This window comes from Trichechus manatus, unplaced genomic scaffold, assembly GCF_000243295.1.
Source record: "Trichechus manatus latirostris isolate Lorelei unplaced genomic scaffold, TriManLat1.0 scaffold00002, whole genome shotgun sequence".
Lineage (NCBI taxonomy): Eukaryota > Metazoa > Chordata > Mammalia > Sirenia > Trichechidae > Trichechus > Trichechus manatus.
In genome coordinates, this window is record NW_004443938.1 from 16,779,400 (window position 1) to 16,797,360 (window position 17,961).

At 45.3% G+C, this 17,961-nt stretch overlaps 1 protein-coding gene across 2 annotated transcripts in view; it reads left to right on the forward strand.

Annotated features, from left to right (window-relative positions):
* Positions 1 to 454: 454 nt before the first annotated feature.
* The window catches only part of CNKSR3 (CNKSR family member 3), a 115,163-nt gene continuing 97,656 nt past the window's right edge, over positions 455 to 17,961 (forward strand). The window contains exon 1 of one of the 2 annotated variants that reach the window (XM_004368813.2): positions 455 to 913. In XM_004368813.2, the coding sequence (XP_004368870.1) occupies positions 862 to 913 (52 nt within the window). In that variant the 5' untranslated portion in view covers positions 455 to 861. The remainder of the gene's footprint in view (positions 914 to 17,961) is intronic. The other variant, XM_023728919.1, reaches the window with a different exon arrangement.

Here is a 17,961-nt window from a genome sequence, read left to right on the forward strand (position 1 = left end):
TATTTTGCTTTAAGAAGTTTACAATGAGTAGGGCTTACAGAGCAATACTGTGTTACAAAGCACTCAAACTGAACATAACATGCAGATCCTTCTTTTACTTTCTTTTAGCGTCTCGCTGCTCCTACCAAGACAGGCTGTCCTGCTAACCACAAGCCCATTGGCGCACCCAGCCCGCGGCTCGTGGGACTCTGGCGCGCCCCACCGCCCGCCCTCGGAAGGGAGCGCGGCTGGACTCCCCGGGCGCGCGCGGCGGAAGGAGGAGCACGGCGCCCCGCCCCCCGAGAGTTTCGCTCCGCGCCGCCCCACCCCTCTCTTATTAGGTTCCCAGCGCTGCGAGCGGAGACTTGTAACCCGAGCGCTCGTCCTCTCCGTGCACCCCGGGGGCGCAGCGCCGGCGGAGGCCGGGCAGGAAGCTCGGGACGCGGGCGCACACGGAGCCGGGAGAGCGCCACGCAGAAGGGCAGTCGGAGGGGGCCGCGCGCGTCCGGACTGGAGGAAGTGGCCCTGGGCCTAGGGGCAGCCCGGAGGGCGGAGGGAGGGTCCCGCGCCCAGGCCGGAGGGTCTGGGGTTGCCGCCGCCGCCGGTAGCAGCGGCTGTGCCCGGGGTCCCGGAGGCGCCAGGGGAGGAGGAGGAGGAGGAGCCCCAACTGGACGGTGGCAACTGGAGGAGGAGCCGCACAGCTGTCCCGTGTGTCGCCGGGCCGCACTGGCATGACCCACTGACCGCGGCATGCAGCCTTGACGGAGGGCTCCGGCGCGCAGGGACCAGCCGGGGGCGCGCCCTCCCGAGAAGGGACCCCGGGACGCAGGCTCCAGGACTTTACGCCGACGCTCTAGCCCGGCTGCCGCGCGGCCATTTACCATGGAGCCAGTGACCAAGTGGAGCCCCAAACAAGTGGTGGACTGGACTAGAGGTGAGCGGATCTGGGGGCCCCGACTCTTCCAGCCGGGGATGGGGCTGCTGGGTGCTGGGGAAGGCGTGCTTAGCTCCGTCTGCGGTCGGGTCGCGTCGAAAGCGCGGCGTGTTGACGGTGCAAACTGCCGCATGGCCTGTGCGCCCCCACTCTTTTGCGAGCTCCCAGCTGTTCCTATTGGGGTACCGGCTGTGGCAAGGCGAGGGAGTCCCATCTTGAAAGCGCAGAGAAGGGGTGGTCTTTCTCTGGAGGGTGAGAGTTGGGGATGCTGGCGGGTGGCGCCCTCCTTGCCCTGTTGGGAGTGCGGTGCCCGGCGGCCCGTCCTCGAGCGCAGAGGCACAAGGCGCCTTTGTGTCGGTGCCTCCCGCGGACCTCGTAAATGCCGCCTGCCCAGAGCAGTCCGCGGGCATGACGCGGCGATTGGACAGGTAAGGGACGCCGGCAGTCCGCCGAGCCTTTCTGTTTTTGTTGGAGAAGGCGACAGGGCAGCAGAAGAGCCAACGTGGTGGCGCTTGCGCGGGTGAGAAACCTTCATCCAGGACTCTTCCGGAGTCGCCGACTTTTGCTCCGGCAAAGTGCCAGTACCTCTGGCGGGAGCGGCATATTTACCCCACATTTAAGAATTGGGAAGGAGAACTCGAACTGTTTTGAACCACTGTTTTTTGAATTATACAATAGTTCACATGAGGAAAAGCGGTGGGGAGGGTGGTAATAGGTGGTCGGCAGCGGTGGAAACTTGCACTCTTAGCTGCCTCGCTCACTTTTTAGCGTCTCCCAAGCATTTGAGGGTAAGGCGATAGAGGCCCTCAAGCCTCTTTGTACTCTTCTAAGAGAACAAAGTCCAGCAAAGCCAATAGATTTTCATGGGCTCCCCCTCCCCCCCAATTCAACATCTCTCTGTTTCGAGTTACTGTTTTTTCCTTTCTTTCCTCTGTCTGCTCTTCTAGGTGAGGAATGGTGTCCTTTCTCAGTAATGGTAACTAGAGTTGTATAGCGCTTTACAGTTTCCTAAGCGCTCTCTGTTATTGCCCTTGGTCATCCCAGTAAGCCTGTGAGGTAGGTAATACTGGTAAGATCAGGTCATCTTCAGACTGTCTCACCCGTGGCCGTGGCACAATGACAACCCATCATCTCCACATGTCATTTCCATGCTGCGATAGTACTCCATGGGATGGGACGTCCCACAAGGGTGGGATGTGTCATGGGGCATGTCTGTTTCCTGAGCCTCTGGGAGAAGGCGTCCGCTCTCTCCTGAGAAGAGGTTTGTCAGGGACCACATTTCCTGGGCTCTGACTTAAAATGAAGATAAAAAAACAAATACTTGCAAATTGGCGATTAGGTTTGCCTGGGTAAAGAGTAAAGAGTGTTGTCAGTACGAGGTACAAAATCGTAACTCGAAAGCTGTAAATACCTTACGTAGAAATGGGCTGCGTTTCTCCATCCTCAGGATGCTACCAGATTGCCCCATCTAGCAAATTGCCTCTCCCCGGAGACTGAGTGATCTGTTCACTTGTATGTCCAACATAGAGGCAACTTATGGGACTGACATACTTTCAGCAGTTTTTTCTCTAGAGTGGTCCTAAAAGGAGCCCTGGTGGCGCAGTGGTTAAGCGCTCACCTGCTTATCAAAGGGTCGGTGGTTGGAACCCACCAGCTGCTCTGCAGGAGAGAGATGTGACAGTCTGTTTCCTTAAAGATAAAAGCCTTGGAAACTCTATGGGGCAGTTCTACTCTGTCTACAGGGTCACTATGATTCAGAATCAACTCTGCACAGTGGTTTTTTTGGAGTGGTGCTGGAGCCCTGGTGGTGCAATGGTTAAGTGCTCGACTGCTAACCGAAAGGTCATTCTAACCCACCAAGTGGCTCTGTGGGAGAAAGACCTGGCAGTCCGCTCCCATAAAGGTTGCAGCCTAGAAAACCCTATGAGGCAGTTCTGCTCTGTCACATGGAGTCGCTATGAGTTGGAATCGACTTGACTGTACCCAACAACAGCCATTAGGGTGGTTCTGGCCTTTAAGGTAGTTGGTAACTACAAGTGACCACTGAGCCTTTGAAATGTCGCTAGTCAGAATTGAAATGTGCTGTCAGTGTACAGTACACACTGGATTTGAAGACTTGGTGTGAAAAAAAAGGATGTAAAATAGCTCATTAATAATTTTTTATGTTTATTACCTGTTGCAATATTTTTGGATATAATGGGTTACGTAAACTAAATTTAGTAATAAAATTAACTTCACTAGTTTATTTTTACATTTTTTAATTGTGGCGACTAGAAAATGTTAAACAACACCTATAGATCAAGATCACACTTGTGGCTGACACAATACTTCTATTGGACAGCAGGGCTCTAGAGTAAAGAAAGGGTTAAACCTTACCACTTTTACTTTCCTGAGCCTCTGCCAGCCTGCTTGATAATGTACAAGCAGAAAATGGTGACAAGTACCCAGTAAGATTATGGAGCGCGATCTTCACACCGTTAAGATTTGTGACTTTTTTTTTTGGTCCCTCTTGGGATTGGGAGAGGAGAAGTGTAAATTCACATCCTGTTATGCTTGTTTAGCATCTAAAAGGAAGAGCAGATAAATACGTGTTTTTGGCATCTAGCTGTCTTGATGTGATGGCTTAGTTGAGATTGCTCTCATCTAGAAAAGTTTCCTCATGACCTGAAAGAGCAATGATGGGTGGTTCAACACCTTGGTGTCCCAAGCATTAGATGCTGATTAGGTTACATGCCTGTGGCTCGCATTTGGCAACTTTATACCAAATGCTGTGCGCCCAGGTGTGTCGACTGAAAATAGCGCCTATGGCAAGCACTGAAGCTGTGCCCCTGAAGGGGCTAGCGAGGGTCAGGAGTGCCCAGGGGTAATCTCTGAGTTGCGCCCCTCTCCCCCAATTTCAAGATGAGTAGACGTTGACAGCGGCGAAGTGTCAGTAGAAACACTTTCCCCGCTTTTGTCTGGATTTCTCAGTCAGGCACCTTTCATATTTGTGGTGCCTCAGAATGTTATTCCGTGCCTCGTCTGGCTCCCCCTTGGACTTGTGCCCCGGGCCAAGTGCCCCCCCCTCTGCACACCACACCCCTAGCCTGTGTCTCCCGTGCTTGAGGAAGGATGTTGGGCCGTGACAGATTAATAGAAACTGCTCAGTAGTGCTCCCCTGCTTCACGTGCTGCCCAGGACAGAGCCATACCTGCCATACCTTAGATACGCCTCTGCTGTGCCCTTTTGGACTCTAAGTACAGCTTCATAGAATGACCTGGATACTTTCTAGTGTTAGAATTTAAAACAGAGAAAATGAGCAAGTGTGTGTGTGGCTGACTCTTAGAGGATAAGAGGCTGCATTTACCCACAAGGCATGACACATTACTTGAATATTTCTCATGGTAATGATGGAAAAGTATTGACTTTTTAACCAACTATTGGTTTATGAAAACTTGTTTGCTTGTAGGCCTATTTTTAGCTGTCTTTGCTAACCTTGCTACCCAACCCCCGTTTTATAAATATACCCTGCTGATAAGCAGCTCTTCATGGAGCCTCTGCTACTGTTGGTATTGTATGAGTAGGGGTATGGTGATTATGAGCACCGCAGAAAGCCTTGGGTTTAGAAACTCTGTAAACCCGGTTGCAATCTACAGCTGACTTTCATGTCAGTGTAATTAGACAGATGCAGGCATTAAGACCCAAGCTGGTGTCTAAAGAATGAATTAATTTTTCTGGCTTTTATTATTAATTTTTATCCACTGCCAATTTTATCATCAGAGTAGTAAATGTACAGTAAATGTTACAATGTGTCAGACACAGGTCTAAGCTTTTTACAGGTATGAATTCATTTAATATGCACAACCACCCTTTGAGTAGGCACTCTTATTCCCATTTTGCAGTTGAGGAAACTGAGGCACAGCGAGGTTAAGTACCTTGACTAATGTCACATGGCTGGGAAGTAGCAGGGCAGGATTTGGCCCTAGGTGGTTGCCCATTCACTCCATCTTCTCAGAAGGCTCTTCCAGGGTGACGCTAGCGAACACTCAGAATCACCACTATATTTATGAATAGCTCTTCAGGATTCTTGTGATGCGAGTTATTACTTTATGTTAACAGGAGAGTGTCATCTAGTATGTGTGCCTTATTATATCAGGTGTGTGTCAGGAAAATTATTTGTGAATCAAATTAATTCATAGCTCATGGCACCTTGCCAGTGAAATAATTCAGTAAGGCTTTTGTAAAATAAATGGTCTTTTACAGTAGATATCACATAAGAGTAGGTTCAGCTGCACCTAACAGAAAACCCAGCTAACAGTGGATTTACCAGATGGGAGTTGGATTTTTCTCTTGTGAAAGAAGTTGGGAGATCAGCAATGCAGGACTGTGTGGGCCTCCAGGATACTGTGAGGAACCCATTTCCTTCTGCTGTTCTGTTCAGCCATTCTTAGCACGGGGCATTCATTTTCATATTAATGCCTTTTTGCCTCAGCGCAAGATGGTGGCTCTACCTTCTGTCTCCTGTTCCTATTCCAGGCAGGAGAAAGGAGACCCATAGAGGACAAAAGAGTAGTGGCAGCCAAATCTTCCCTTTAAAAGAGCATGCCTAGAAGCTCCATCAGGTGGCTTAGCTTACTTTGTAGTGGCCAGAACTGTCATGTGGGCATCCCATGCCACAAGGGATGCTGGTCATTGTCTTTTTTTTTTTTAAAACTACATATGTTGTAGCCCTGAGCAAAACTGGAGTTTGGCCAGTAAGTAAGAAGGAGAGAAGGAGAGATATTGGTAGGTAGCCAGTAGTATCTGCCACACCATAATTTATGTGCACTGATTTTCATGGATCAGTCCTCAAAGTAGGACACATGCCACCATTTCCCACTTATATCCAGCACATGGGTTAGCCCTGCTTTAGAAACTGTTATATCTTCATTCCTGTTCCGTTTGCTTAGGTCAAAACCCCAGCTTACATGAGATCTTTGTCTCTACACTGGATTTAAATATTAGACATTTAATTGTAAAATGCAGCTACTGCCAAGTTGTGTTTCTGCTTTCCGGCTGGTAGGAGGGTCTTGAACAGGGAGGAGGGGACTGGTTTGTCCCAGCAGCCCTGTGCTGCCCTTGGTCATTGATCAGCCTGGCGTTGGCAGGCTCTGAATAAGTGTGTTATTGAATGACCACATCTATAAAATACACCTTTAGTTCCAGAGCAGAAGCCTCTCTGGCCAGGTTCTGATGTTGCTGGCGTGGGTAACGTCCCCCATCACCAACCAAGAGAATAGGGGGCCTTCTTGCCCAGGGTCTGGACCTGTGGAATTCAGAGCATTTGTCATTCTCAGTTATCTGACCACAGGCTGTACTCTTTCTCTGTAATGTCTATGAGTCAACTCTTTGGTCTTGGAGGGACTGAAATTGCCCTGTTAACTATAGAGGTTTGGTATAGTGTAGTCAAACAATGTACCACCTAGCTCTTCAGGCCCTTCCTGCACCCTTCTATGTAGAGGCCAGTTCCTTTTGTAATTCTGACTCCAGTTTGTACTTTCTTTTTAGCCTCTGTGATCAATGGAAAAGGGAGGCCTTTTTCTTTCGGCTGCTGTAAATTCACCATTTGGCCCTAGGTCAAAAACTCTTTTCCTTATTCCACCCCATCCTTGGTTCCATTCTGCCTCCTCAACTCCAGCCATAGAGTTTTCTTAATCATAAAAACATTAAAGCATTTACTGAGGCATTTACTATGTGGTGGGTACTATTTTAAGTACTTTACGTAGAGTACACCACCACCCGTCTGTCAGTTTGTCACACTGTGGTGGCTTGTGTGTTGCTGTGATGCTGGAAGCTATCCCACCGGTATTTCAAATACCAGCAGGGTCGTGCTTGGTGGACAGGTTCAGCGGAGCTTCCAGACTGAGACAGAATAGGAAGGAAGAACCTGGCAATCTTCTGAAAAAATCGGCCAGTGAAAACCTTATGGATAGCAGTGGAACATTGTCTGATATAGTGCCAGAAGATGAGCCCCTCAGATTGGAAGGCACTCAAAATATGACTGGGGAAGAGCTGCCTCCTCAAAGTAGAGTTGACCTTAATGATAAGGATGGAGTCAAGCTTTCGGGACCTTCATTTTCTGATGTGTCATGACTCAAAATGAGGAGAAACAGCTATAAACATCCATTAATAATCGGAACATGGAATGTATAAAGTATGAATCTGGGAAAATTGGATGTTGTCTACTATGCTGGGAATGACAAACTGAAGAGGAATGGCATTGCATTCATTGTCAAAAAGAACATTTCAGGATCTATCCTGAAGTACAATGCTGTCCGTGACAGGATAATATCAATATGCCTACAAGGAAGACCAGTTAATAAGACTATTATTTAAATTGATGCACCAACTACTAATGCCAAAGATGAGGAAATTGAAGATTTTTACCAGCTTCTACAGTTTGAAATTGATCAAACATGCAGTTAAGATGCATTGATAATAACTGGTGATTGGAATTCAAAAGGGCTGGTAGTCGGAAAATATGGCCTTGGTGACAGAAACAGCACTGGAGATCTCATGATGGAATTTTGCAAGACCAATGACTTATTCACTGGAAATACCTTTTCTCAACAACATAAACAGCAACTATACACATGGACCTCACCAGATGGCAAACACGGGAATCAAATCGACTACTTCTGTGGAAAGAGACCGTGGAGAAGCTCAGTATCATCAGTCAGAACAAGGCTGGGGACTGACTGTGGAACAGACCATCAATTGCTTCTATCCTAGTTCAAGTTGAAGCTGAAGAAAATGAGAACAAGTCCACAAGAGCCAAAGTACAACCTTCGGTATACCACACCTGAATTTAGAGACCGTCTCAGGAATAGATTTGACCTATTGAACACTAGTGACCGAATCCAGACAAGTTGTAGGATGACATCAGAGACATCATACATGAAGAAAGCAAGAGGTTGTTAAAAAGACAGGAAAGAAAGAAAAGACCAAAATGGATGTCAGAAAATAATCTGAAACTTGTTTTTGAACATAGAGTAGCTAAAGTGAAGGGAAGATAATGGAGTAAAAGAGCTGAACAGAAGATTTCAAAGGGCAGCTAGAGAAGACAAAGTAAAGTATAATGTGTGAAGACTTAGAGTTAGAAAACCAAAAGGGAAGAACATACTTGGCATTTCTCAAGCATGAAAGAACTGAAGAAAAAATTCAAGCCTCGAGTTGCAGTATTGAAGGATTCTATGGGCAAAATGTTGAACAATGCAGGAAGCATCAAAATAAGATGGAAGGAATACACAGAGTCACTATACCAAAAAGAACTGGTTGACTTTCAACCATTTCAGAAGGTAGCATATGATCAGGAACCGATAGTACTGAAGGAAGAACTCCAAGCTGCATGGAAGGCATTGGTGAAAAATACGACTTCAAGAATTGATGGTATACCAATTGAGATGTTTCCACAAACAGATGCAATGCTGGAGGTGCTGACTTATCTGTGCCAAGAAATTTGGAGGACCAGTACCTGGCCAACTGACTGAAAGTGATCTATACACGTGCCCATTCCAAAGAAAGGTGATCCAACGGAATGCAGGAATTATTGAACAATATCATTAATATAGCATGCAAGTAAAATTCTGCCAAAGATAATTTAAAAATGGTTATAGCAATACATTGACAGAGAACTGCCAGAAATTCAAGCCGGATTCAGAAGGGAACATAGAACAAGGGATATCATTGCTGATGTCACATGGATCTTGGCAAAAAGTAGAGAATACCAATAAGGTGTTTACCTGTGTTTTGACTATGCAAAGGCATTTGACTGTGTGGATCATAACAAGTTATGGATAACAGTATGAAGAATAGGAATTCCAGGACACTTAATTGTACTCATGCAAAACCTGTACGTAGACCATGAGGCAGACATTTGAACAAAACAAGGGGATACTACGTGGTTTAAAATCTGGAAAGGTGTGCGTCAGAGTTGTGTCCTTTCACCATACTTACTCAGTTTGTATGCTGAGCAAATAATATGAGAAGCTGGACTCTATGAAGAAGAATGTGACATCAGGATTGGAGGAGGACTTATTAACAACCCGTGATATGCATATAACACAATTTTGCTTGCTGAAGGTAAAGAGGACTTCAAGCACTTACTGATGAAGATCAAAGACCACAGCCTTCAGTATGGATTACACTGCCAACATAAAGAAAACATTCTTACTACTGGACCAGTTAGCAACATCATGATAAATGGAGAAAAGATTGAAGTTGTCAAGGATTTCATTTTACTTGGATCCACAATCAACACCCACGGAAGCAAAAGTCAAGAAATCAAAGGACCTTTTGCATTGGGCAAATCTACTGCAGAAAACCTCTTTAAAGTGTTAATAAGCAAATATGTCACTTTGAGGACTAAGGTGCACTTGACCCAAGCCATGATATTTCCAGTTGCCTCATATGCATGTGAAAGGTGGACGGTGAATAAGGAAGACTGAAGAAGAATTGATGAACTTGAATTATTGTGTTGGTGAAGAATATTGAATATACCATGGACTGCCCAAAGAATGAACAAGTCTGTCTTGGAAGTAGTACAGCCAGAATGCTCCTTAAAAGCGAGGATGGTGAGACTTTGTCTCGCTTACTTTGGACGTGTTATCAGGAGGCACCAATCCCTGGAAAAGGACATCATGCTTGGTAAAGTAGAGGGTCAGCGAAAAAGAGGGAGGCCCTCAACGAGATGGATTGACACAGTGGCTGAAACAGTGGGCTTAAACATAGCAATGACTGTGAGGATGGTGTAGGACCTGGCATTGTTTTGTTCTGTTGTACATAGGGTCATTGTGAGTTGGAACAAACTTAATGGCACTTAACAACAATAGTAACAATTTAGACTACCACATTTAGTCTTCAGAAGAACCCTGTGCGGTGTGAGTACCATTACTAGCCCCTATTAAAGATGAAGAAACTGACGCAGAGGTAAAATATTTGCCTGGGGTCACATATTTACAAGTGGTGGTGCCCTTAGCTGGTCCTTCATACTTCCTTGAATCCTCCAATGACTAGTACCCGGCAGTGCAGCTTGTGGTTGAATTCGTGGACCCTGTACATGACAGTGCACCTTGTGGTTGAAGTTGTGGACACTGGAGTCCCACTTTAGGTTTGCATTCCAGTTCTGTCCCTGGCTGTGTGACCTTACTTGTAAGCTGTCGATAAATTACTACTTCTTGTTTTATTGCTTCCTCTCCTATTTTATACTAGAGCTCCAGGACATGAATTATTTTCTGTGAGCAGTTAGGTCTTTGCTATTGTTGAATCCTACCATTCAGGTGCCCCAGTTAGTGCTGAACAGATTTCCTTGCCTTTTGCCAACCAGTCAGAGAATCTGGGACAGTACTTGCCAACTGATGAGGAAAGTTCTTGGTTGTTGTTGTTGGGTGCCATCAAGTCAGTTGTGATTCATAGTGACCCCATGTGACAGAGTAGAACTGCCTCATGGGGTTTCCAAAGCTGTAATCTTTATGGAGCAGATGGCCAGGGCTTTCTCCTCCGGAGCTGATGGGTGGGTTGGAACCATCAGCTTTGCAGTTAGCAGCTGAGTACTTAACTGTTGAGCCATCAGGGCTCCTTAGGTTCTTGGTTCACTGAGTGAGGAATACTTCTTGCCAATATCACAGACCTTCGTAGATTTTCTAGTATAAATTCAAAATATATTTTCTCAGCTGTTTTCTTATAGTAACTGGACTTCAGTGAGCATGGCACTTAGGATTGGCTCTTGCTCTAGAGTGCCGACCCCTTTCTGGCATGTGGTCTGTGGCATCACCTGGGAGCTTGTTAGAGATGTAGGGTTTCAGGCTCACCCCAGACCCACTGAATCTGAATCTGCACTTCAACAAGATCCACAAGTGATTTGTGTGCACATTACAGTTGAAGAAGTGCTAGTGTAGCACACAGCTGCACACGTTCCCAGACTTCTTTGGTAGGTCCCGCCACTGCAGTATTGGGCTATCTGAACTGACAAGTGTTCCATATATTTTATTTAAGTTCTAGAGTGATGACACTTAATTTGAGGACGCTTGACTTGGCCACTAATTAAAGCAAAAAAAAAAAAAAAAACAGTCAGGGTGTGTGCTTATATTTATAAGCACCACCTAGCAACAGCGTCAGGTGATTCTTAGCAAACCAAATGAGACATTTTCCATGCAATTTCTTACATATCCCTTGGGATTTGAAGAGTTCTTTTAACAATCAGGGTTATTTTTTTTTAAAAGACAAGTTGTAAGAGGGAGGTTGTGGGGTGGTCAGTGGTTCTGTGGTTGAAGCTTGTTTTCTGGATCCTCAGCTGGACTTTGGAGGAAGCAATGGACTCTTGGCCAGTCACACTACTCTGTTGTCTGTGCTACACAAAACTCACTACACTTTACGCTGATTTTTTTGGCAGATTTCATTGTTGATGAGAAATGGCACTGAATGACATTTCAGGAATAAATAACCAGGGCAGGTCTCAAAATTTGAAAGTATGGGTTGTGCAAAGGCCAGAGTGTCCCAGCCCTCTGTCACAAGGAGGTGACATCTTCATGCCTGGATATCATCTGTAAGATCCCCTTTTTGAGTTCACATTACTGCATAGAGCTGTGAGGGCCTCTCTTTGCTGTCTAACTACGCCTGTGTCTTATTTTTGACCATTCTTTCCCAGTTATGTTGTAGCTCTGAGAGGTTAGAGTTCTCACCTTGTGAACCAGGCAGAGTTGCTTTCCCTTTTTTACTAATCTTCAAACTGGATCTGCCTGGTTCAGTCATGGCCGATGAAGTGAAACTGGAATGGACCCCAATTTTTAAAATGAGGATGAAGTGGAAAGATAAGCACAGTGAGGAAAATTATGGATCAAAGCCCTGCTAGAGACTTAATCTCCTTAGAAAACAAGGGCAGCGTGTGTGTTACATAGCAACCAAATCTCCTGACTGGCAGAGTTGAAAGCAGTTGTGCTCCTCTCAAAGCTCCCCTCAAAGTCACTTGCGCCACTTTGGATGTGTGTTGCTCTCCACAGTCCTACCAGTAATCCAGTCTCCCACATCAGGCTGCTTAAAGGGCTTGCTACGCCTCTTCTGAGTCTCTCATTCCAGGGCTTCAACCCATAATTTTTCCCATTCTGCTTATTGTTCCGCTTCACCTGAACTTTAAAAATTTGGGCACTTCACCCAAATTTTAAAAATTTGGGTCTGTTCCGTTTTCGCTTCATCGAACATGACTGAACCGGTTCAATGCCCTGCTTTTACCCTCACTTCATGCTATATCTGGAGTTTTCATCACTGGCATAGCCATTACCAAGGCTTTTAATGAGCAAGTCAAGTTTCGCTGACATGAACTCATTTGATTCTTTTATAGACAAATCTCTGAGATGCACAGTGGAGCCACATCTTTAGTGCAGAGGAGGAGATTAAGGGCTGTGGAAGTTAATGAGTTTTCCAAGGTCAAAAGGCCAGGAGCTGGGAACAGACTTTGGGCCCAGCTTTTCTGTGTTCTGTCCAGGCCTTCTTCCTCCTCTGGTCTAAGTGTGGACCTCTACTTCTCTCCTAATCAACAAGTGTGATAAGCGGGAACTTCAAGGAGCTTTTGACCTTGTGTTTTCTGAATTTACACTCAAGGAACACATCTTCCCCCCCCCCCCCCATTGCACTCTTACTTAAGCAGGATCCTGGATCCTAGAACTTGATCTATTAGCAGTTGGGGCACTTAATACCAATTATTTATTTCATTGTACATTGGAGATTGTACAGTTTCAGAATAAAACTCAGCCTTGGAGTAAATCATTTCTCTTTTTGATTCTCTCAACCTAGTTTTTATTTGTCATTTTAAGCGTCAAACATTGTTGTTCCTTGCATGATACAAGTAACATTCCTATTTGGTCGGATGTTATATCTACACAAACACAGATCATACGTACATACATCTAACTTGCTTAAACAACATCTGCGATTTTTATGGCTCTATTTCTTTCTTGCTTTTAGTTCCTCACAGCTGATTCATTTTAACTGCTTTGAGAGAGACAGGTAGGTAGCTATAATGAAGGATACCTAGACTTTGGAATCATGCAGAACTGGGTTCATTTCTGTGTCTGACACTAGCTGATTCTGAAAGCTTGGGCAAGTAACTTATCTTCTCCAAGCCTGTCCTAGTTTTCTCATCTGTAAAATGGGAGGGATATGGGGCAGATAATAACCAGCTCACAAAGTTTTAGTTAGGATTAAAAGAGGAAATATAGGGAAAGCTCTTTGCACAATGCATGGGATATTAAGTGTTTACACATTTACTAAACCCACTTCCTTTAAGTTGATTCCGACTCATAGCGACCCCGTAGGACAGAGTAGAACTGCCCAATAGGGTTTCCAAAGCTGTAATATTCACAGAAGCAGACTGCCACATCTCTCACCTGCGGAGCGGCTGGTGGGTTTAAACTGCTGACTTTTCTGTTAGTGGCTGAGTGCTTAACCATTGCACCACCAGGGCTCCTCACACACTACTAATGACTAATACAGATAATTCCAAGTTAACATACAATACTTGGATTGTTTTGTTTAAATATTAATGCTTTATGGCAGATAGTTATTAAAGCATAGGACACCTTTCACATACTTACTAGTAACTGATGGCAATTCCATCTTTCCTTTTGTTGGCATATAAACCAGCTCCATCTTCTGTCTTCTCTTCATCCTTTCTTTGGACACTTTTCTGCCACTTCCGTTGAGGACCTGTAGTCCTCAGGGAGATGGTGCCATAGAAAGATTTAGTAATAGCACTCTTGGGATGGGGTTAGGAGAAGCACTTACCTTGATGGAAGATTCCACCCAGTAGTAAAAAGAGTTAGAGTTTCTTAATTCAACAAATAATTATTGTGGACCTGCTAAATTCCAGGTATTATTCTAGGTGCTGGGAACCCAGTTGTGTTCTAAGTACAGGGACCTAGCTGGGTAGATGTGAGGGGTGACAGGCAACGGTAACAACAAAGTAGATGAATGAGAAAATACCAGCTCCTGGTAAGTGCTGAGAAGGAAGTGAAACCAGGATGTGAAGGAGAATGACTGGGTGGGGGCACCTTTGGATGGAGTCGTCAGGGAAGCCTCTCTGAGAAGATGACCTTTAGGCATTGTCTTAGGCTGGGTTCTCTAGAGAAGCAAAACCAGTAAAGTGTGTAAATATATATACAGAGAGAGATTCCATCAAGGAAATAGCTCACGTGATTGTAAAGGCTAGAACGTCCCAAGTCCGTGGTTCAGGGTAGAGGCCTCTTCCAAGTCACACAGCTGCAGAAGCTGGCAAGCCCAAGATCGGCAGGTCGGAGAGCAGGGCTCCCACTCACAGGCTGTGCAAATTGACGAATCCCAGGTTCGGCAGATAAGCTGACAGCTCAAGTCCCAAGAATGGGAGATGAGATGACAGGAAGCAGCCACAGGATCCAGAGAGAGCAAAAAGCTACAACGTCCGCTTGTATACAGATACGGGCCACACCCCCAAGGAGACTCCCTTTCATCTGATTGGCTACTCACAGTATATTCAGTCATGGGAGTGATTACATTAAAACACAGAGAATCATGGCCCAGCCAAGTTGACACACAATCTTAACCATCACAGGCATGAATAACAGGAAGGAACCAGCCATCAGAACATTAGGGGAAGAGCACTGGACTAAGGTGTTGGTGGTTCCAGAACTAGTGAAGCCAAGTTCTACGTACAGCTGGTTCACTGATATCTTCAAACCCCAGTAGTTTTAAAATTATATTTCAAATTGGGATGTCTATTGTTTTTATTTCCTTCTCCCTTCCAGGGTAAAGGAGCTCTGGTGGTGTGTGGTAAGGTGCTCGGCTGCTAACCAAAAGGTCAGAGGTTCGAACTCACTAGCTGCTCCATGGGAGAAAGAGCTGGTGATCCGCTCCCGTAAAGATTACAGCCTTGGAAACCCTACGGGGCATTTCTACTCTGTCCTACAGGGTCGCTGTGAGTTGGAATCAACTGGACAGCAGTGGGTTTGGGTTTGGTTTTCCAGGGTAAGAAAGCTCCCTGCTCTCCGTCATCCTGATGACTCTCTTGCCTTGTACGGTGGTCATCGAAAAGAGAGAGGGCAATCGGCCTTTTTGCCTTCACATGCTCCCTTCACGTCATTGTTCTTTTCTGGCACATTTTGCTGTGAGCTAGTCTGAAGCTGTCTATTCATCTATGAATAGGTTTTTTGTGAAAGTAGACTTAGCCTAGTTTGTTTTCTTTGACATCAAATGGCTGTTTGTATAGTTTTTAACCTGGGATCAGAAGGGCAAATGCAGTTGTGTTTATTAGTGCAAAGCAGTACCTTCAAGTGCAGATCAGCAGATTGTAAAAGTTAAAAAAGCTTTCTCTATGAAAACATATTGAATATTTGAGTCAAAGGAACCAGTAGAGAGATCTGAGTTAAAATATTTTGTCTCACTGGAAGATTGTCCTAATTTTTATTTTAGAACATAGAAGTCACCATATTTTTGATTGAATAGATGGTATTTTGAGAAATTTCCAACAGATAAGTTTTGAACATTTTTAGCACTTAATGTATCACTTGTAACAGGGGAGGTGTGATGAGGAGAGGGAGCTGAGGGTGGTAGATAGGCTTGTATTAGAATAACCTGGAAGCTTTATCTCACTACACACACCCAGCTTCTAAGCCCAAAACAGAACAAACCAAAAACCAAACCCATTGCTGTGGAGTCGATTCTGACTCATAGCGACCCTATAGGACAGAGTAGAACTGCCCCATTGAGTTTCCAAGGCTGTAATCTTCATGGAAGCAGACTGCCACATCTTTCTCCCACAGAGCGGCTGGTGGGTTCTAACCGTCAACCTTTCAGTTAGCAGCCCAGCTTTTAAGCACTGCACCACCAGGGCCCCTCACCCAGCTTCTACCCCCCACCTTTTTGATGAGAATATCTTGTCAGTCCCATTAGAGGAAAACCCCTACGTGTTATCTGTCAGAAAAGGCAGGGAATTATGATCATCTGAATCATGCTTTCCTGAGGAAGACCTTTTAGTGAAAGGAAACATTCTATTTCCTTATTTTCAGAGATTTGCTGCGGAGGGGAAATTCAGTGCTTTGGGTTTGGGAGCGTGTGTGTGTGTTTCCAGCCTTTATAAACAAGCCTTAATTGAACAGTCTTCGGTGCTCTTAGAGTGATTTTGTAGTACGGTGTCTTAAAGAGAATCGAGTCAAAATATTAGCTGGAATATGATCTTTGAAATAGAGTAAAACTAGCTAAATGTGTCAGGTGGACCAGCCGTCGTGTGATGCCTGTTAAAGTTGTCAGCACCACCTTAACATGGATTCTGACCGAAGTCTTAAACTAAACCCTGAACAGATGATACACTGACAGTAGCATTTATGAAAACGACTCTTTCTACACCAAAGCCTAAAATTGTTAGTCATGAATATTTTAAAAAACATAAATGCTTCTTTCTAGTCAGATGTGGTATGAAGTGGTTTGATTACAAGCACCCCTAGGCCAAGTTGAAGGATCTTATATAAGCTGTTCTGTAAAGAATTTTTGGAGGTGGAGAAGTTCTTCATTCTTATTTGAACAGGGAGGAGTCTTAGATCAAAGCGGAGATTGACTGGCTGTATGTAATAAGGAAAATTAATGAGCACTTACAAATATCTGACTATTGGATCTGAGAGGGACCCTGGTGGCACAACAGTTAAGCACTTGGCTGCTAACCGAAAGGTTGGTGGTTCGAACTTAACCAGCGGCTCTGCGGGAGAAAGACCTGGCAATCTTCTTCCATAAAGATTATAGCCAATCCTGTGGGACAGTTCTACTGTGTCACGTGGGGTCGCTATGCGTCGGAATGGACTCAGTAGCAGCCAACAGGAACAACGACATCGGGCCTGACTCCTGAAATTTTACAACTGAGATCAGATTTTCAAGAGTCTCTTTCCTAGGCACATATACTTGGTGCTTCCGGACATCTAGTCACCATTGTTCTTGAACTTACTTTCTCAGCACCTTTGTCAGCTGGGCACATAGACATGTGAATTCTCGGGCTCCACCCTCCTCCAGGGAACTGGAAACTCTTGGAGTTGGTCCAGGAACCTGTGTTTTAACAAGTTCCTCAGGTGATTCTGATGCAGGCTAAAGTTTGAGAACCACTGGACTGTATGCCACTGTTATGAAGCATACAGGAATAAATGATGTTAAGTCATACTCTTCCCTACAATTCCTGTCCACAGCTGGTTTTTAGCGAATGCATGATGATTGAGTAGGAGGGAGAACTTTCCACATCCTTCACACAGTGAAGTGGATGAGTTAACGCATGTACCCTTATAAGTGTCTCTCTGCAGAGTAGGTAGGGGAGAGGTAAAGTTGTTATCACTGTGGGCTCCCAGCCAGCTGCTCCACCCCACAGAGTGGGCGTTTTTGTCGTGTACCTCTGTGACTGCTCGGCCCCAGGAAAACACAGGAGAGGGGTGTTTCGCGGGTATGAAGGGGCTTGTTAAGGTTTTGTGTGCAGTTTCCAGACCTTATTCAAATAGAGGACCATAATGTAACACCCCCTCCCCATCATGTACTCCATTTTGAGAAGAGAGGGAATACTTCTCTCACTTTGCACTCAAGTTTGGGCTTTGAACAAAGCCAAGAGAAGCAACGGAAGCAAAAAGCAGCAGGAAAGAGAAATACTTGGAGCCGCTGAGGGGTTACGGTCTTAACTCTTTTGCCTTAACACTTGGACATTGAATGAGTACAGATGGCGTTTGAGAGACGCTGCATTTAGCCAAGGCCAGGAGAGCCCGGAATAAAAAAAGTCACTACAGAGTGAACACGCAAGACCAGTCACGGCACTGAGGCTCAGAACTAGAGTTGCAAACTCAGGTGCCTACAGGAGCCAGGCAGACAATATCAGAAATTGAAATATGGGAGTGCATGAGGCAGTAGGGAGTGGTGGAGACTGTGGCAAACCCAAAGACACATTTATTGCTTGGTTTCTGCTGACTATGGGCCTAAAGTTCCTAGTTCTTCTGATTTTTATTGTTTTCTGTTGCTGTTTTCAAAAGAAGCTGGAAATCTGG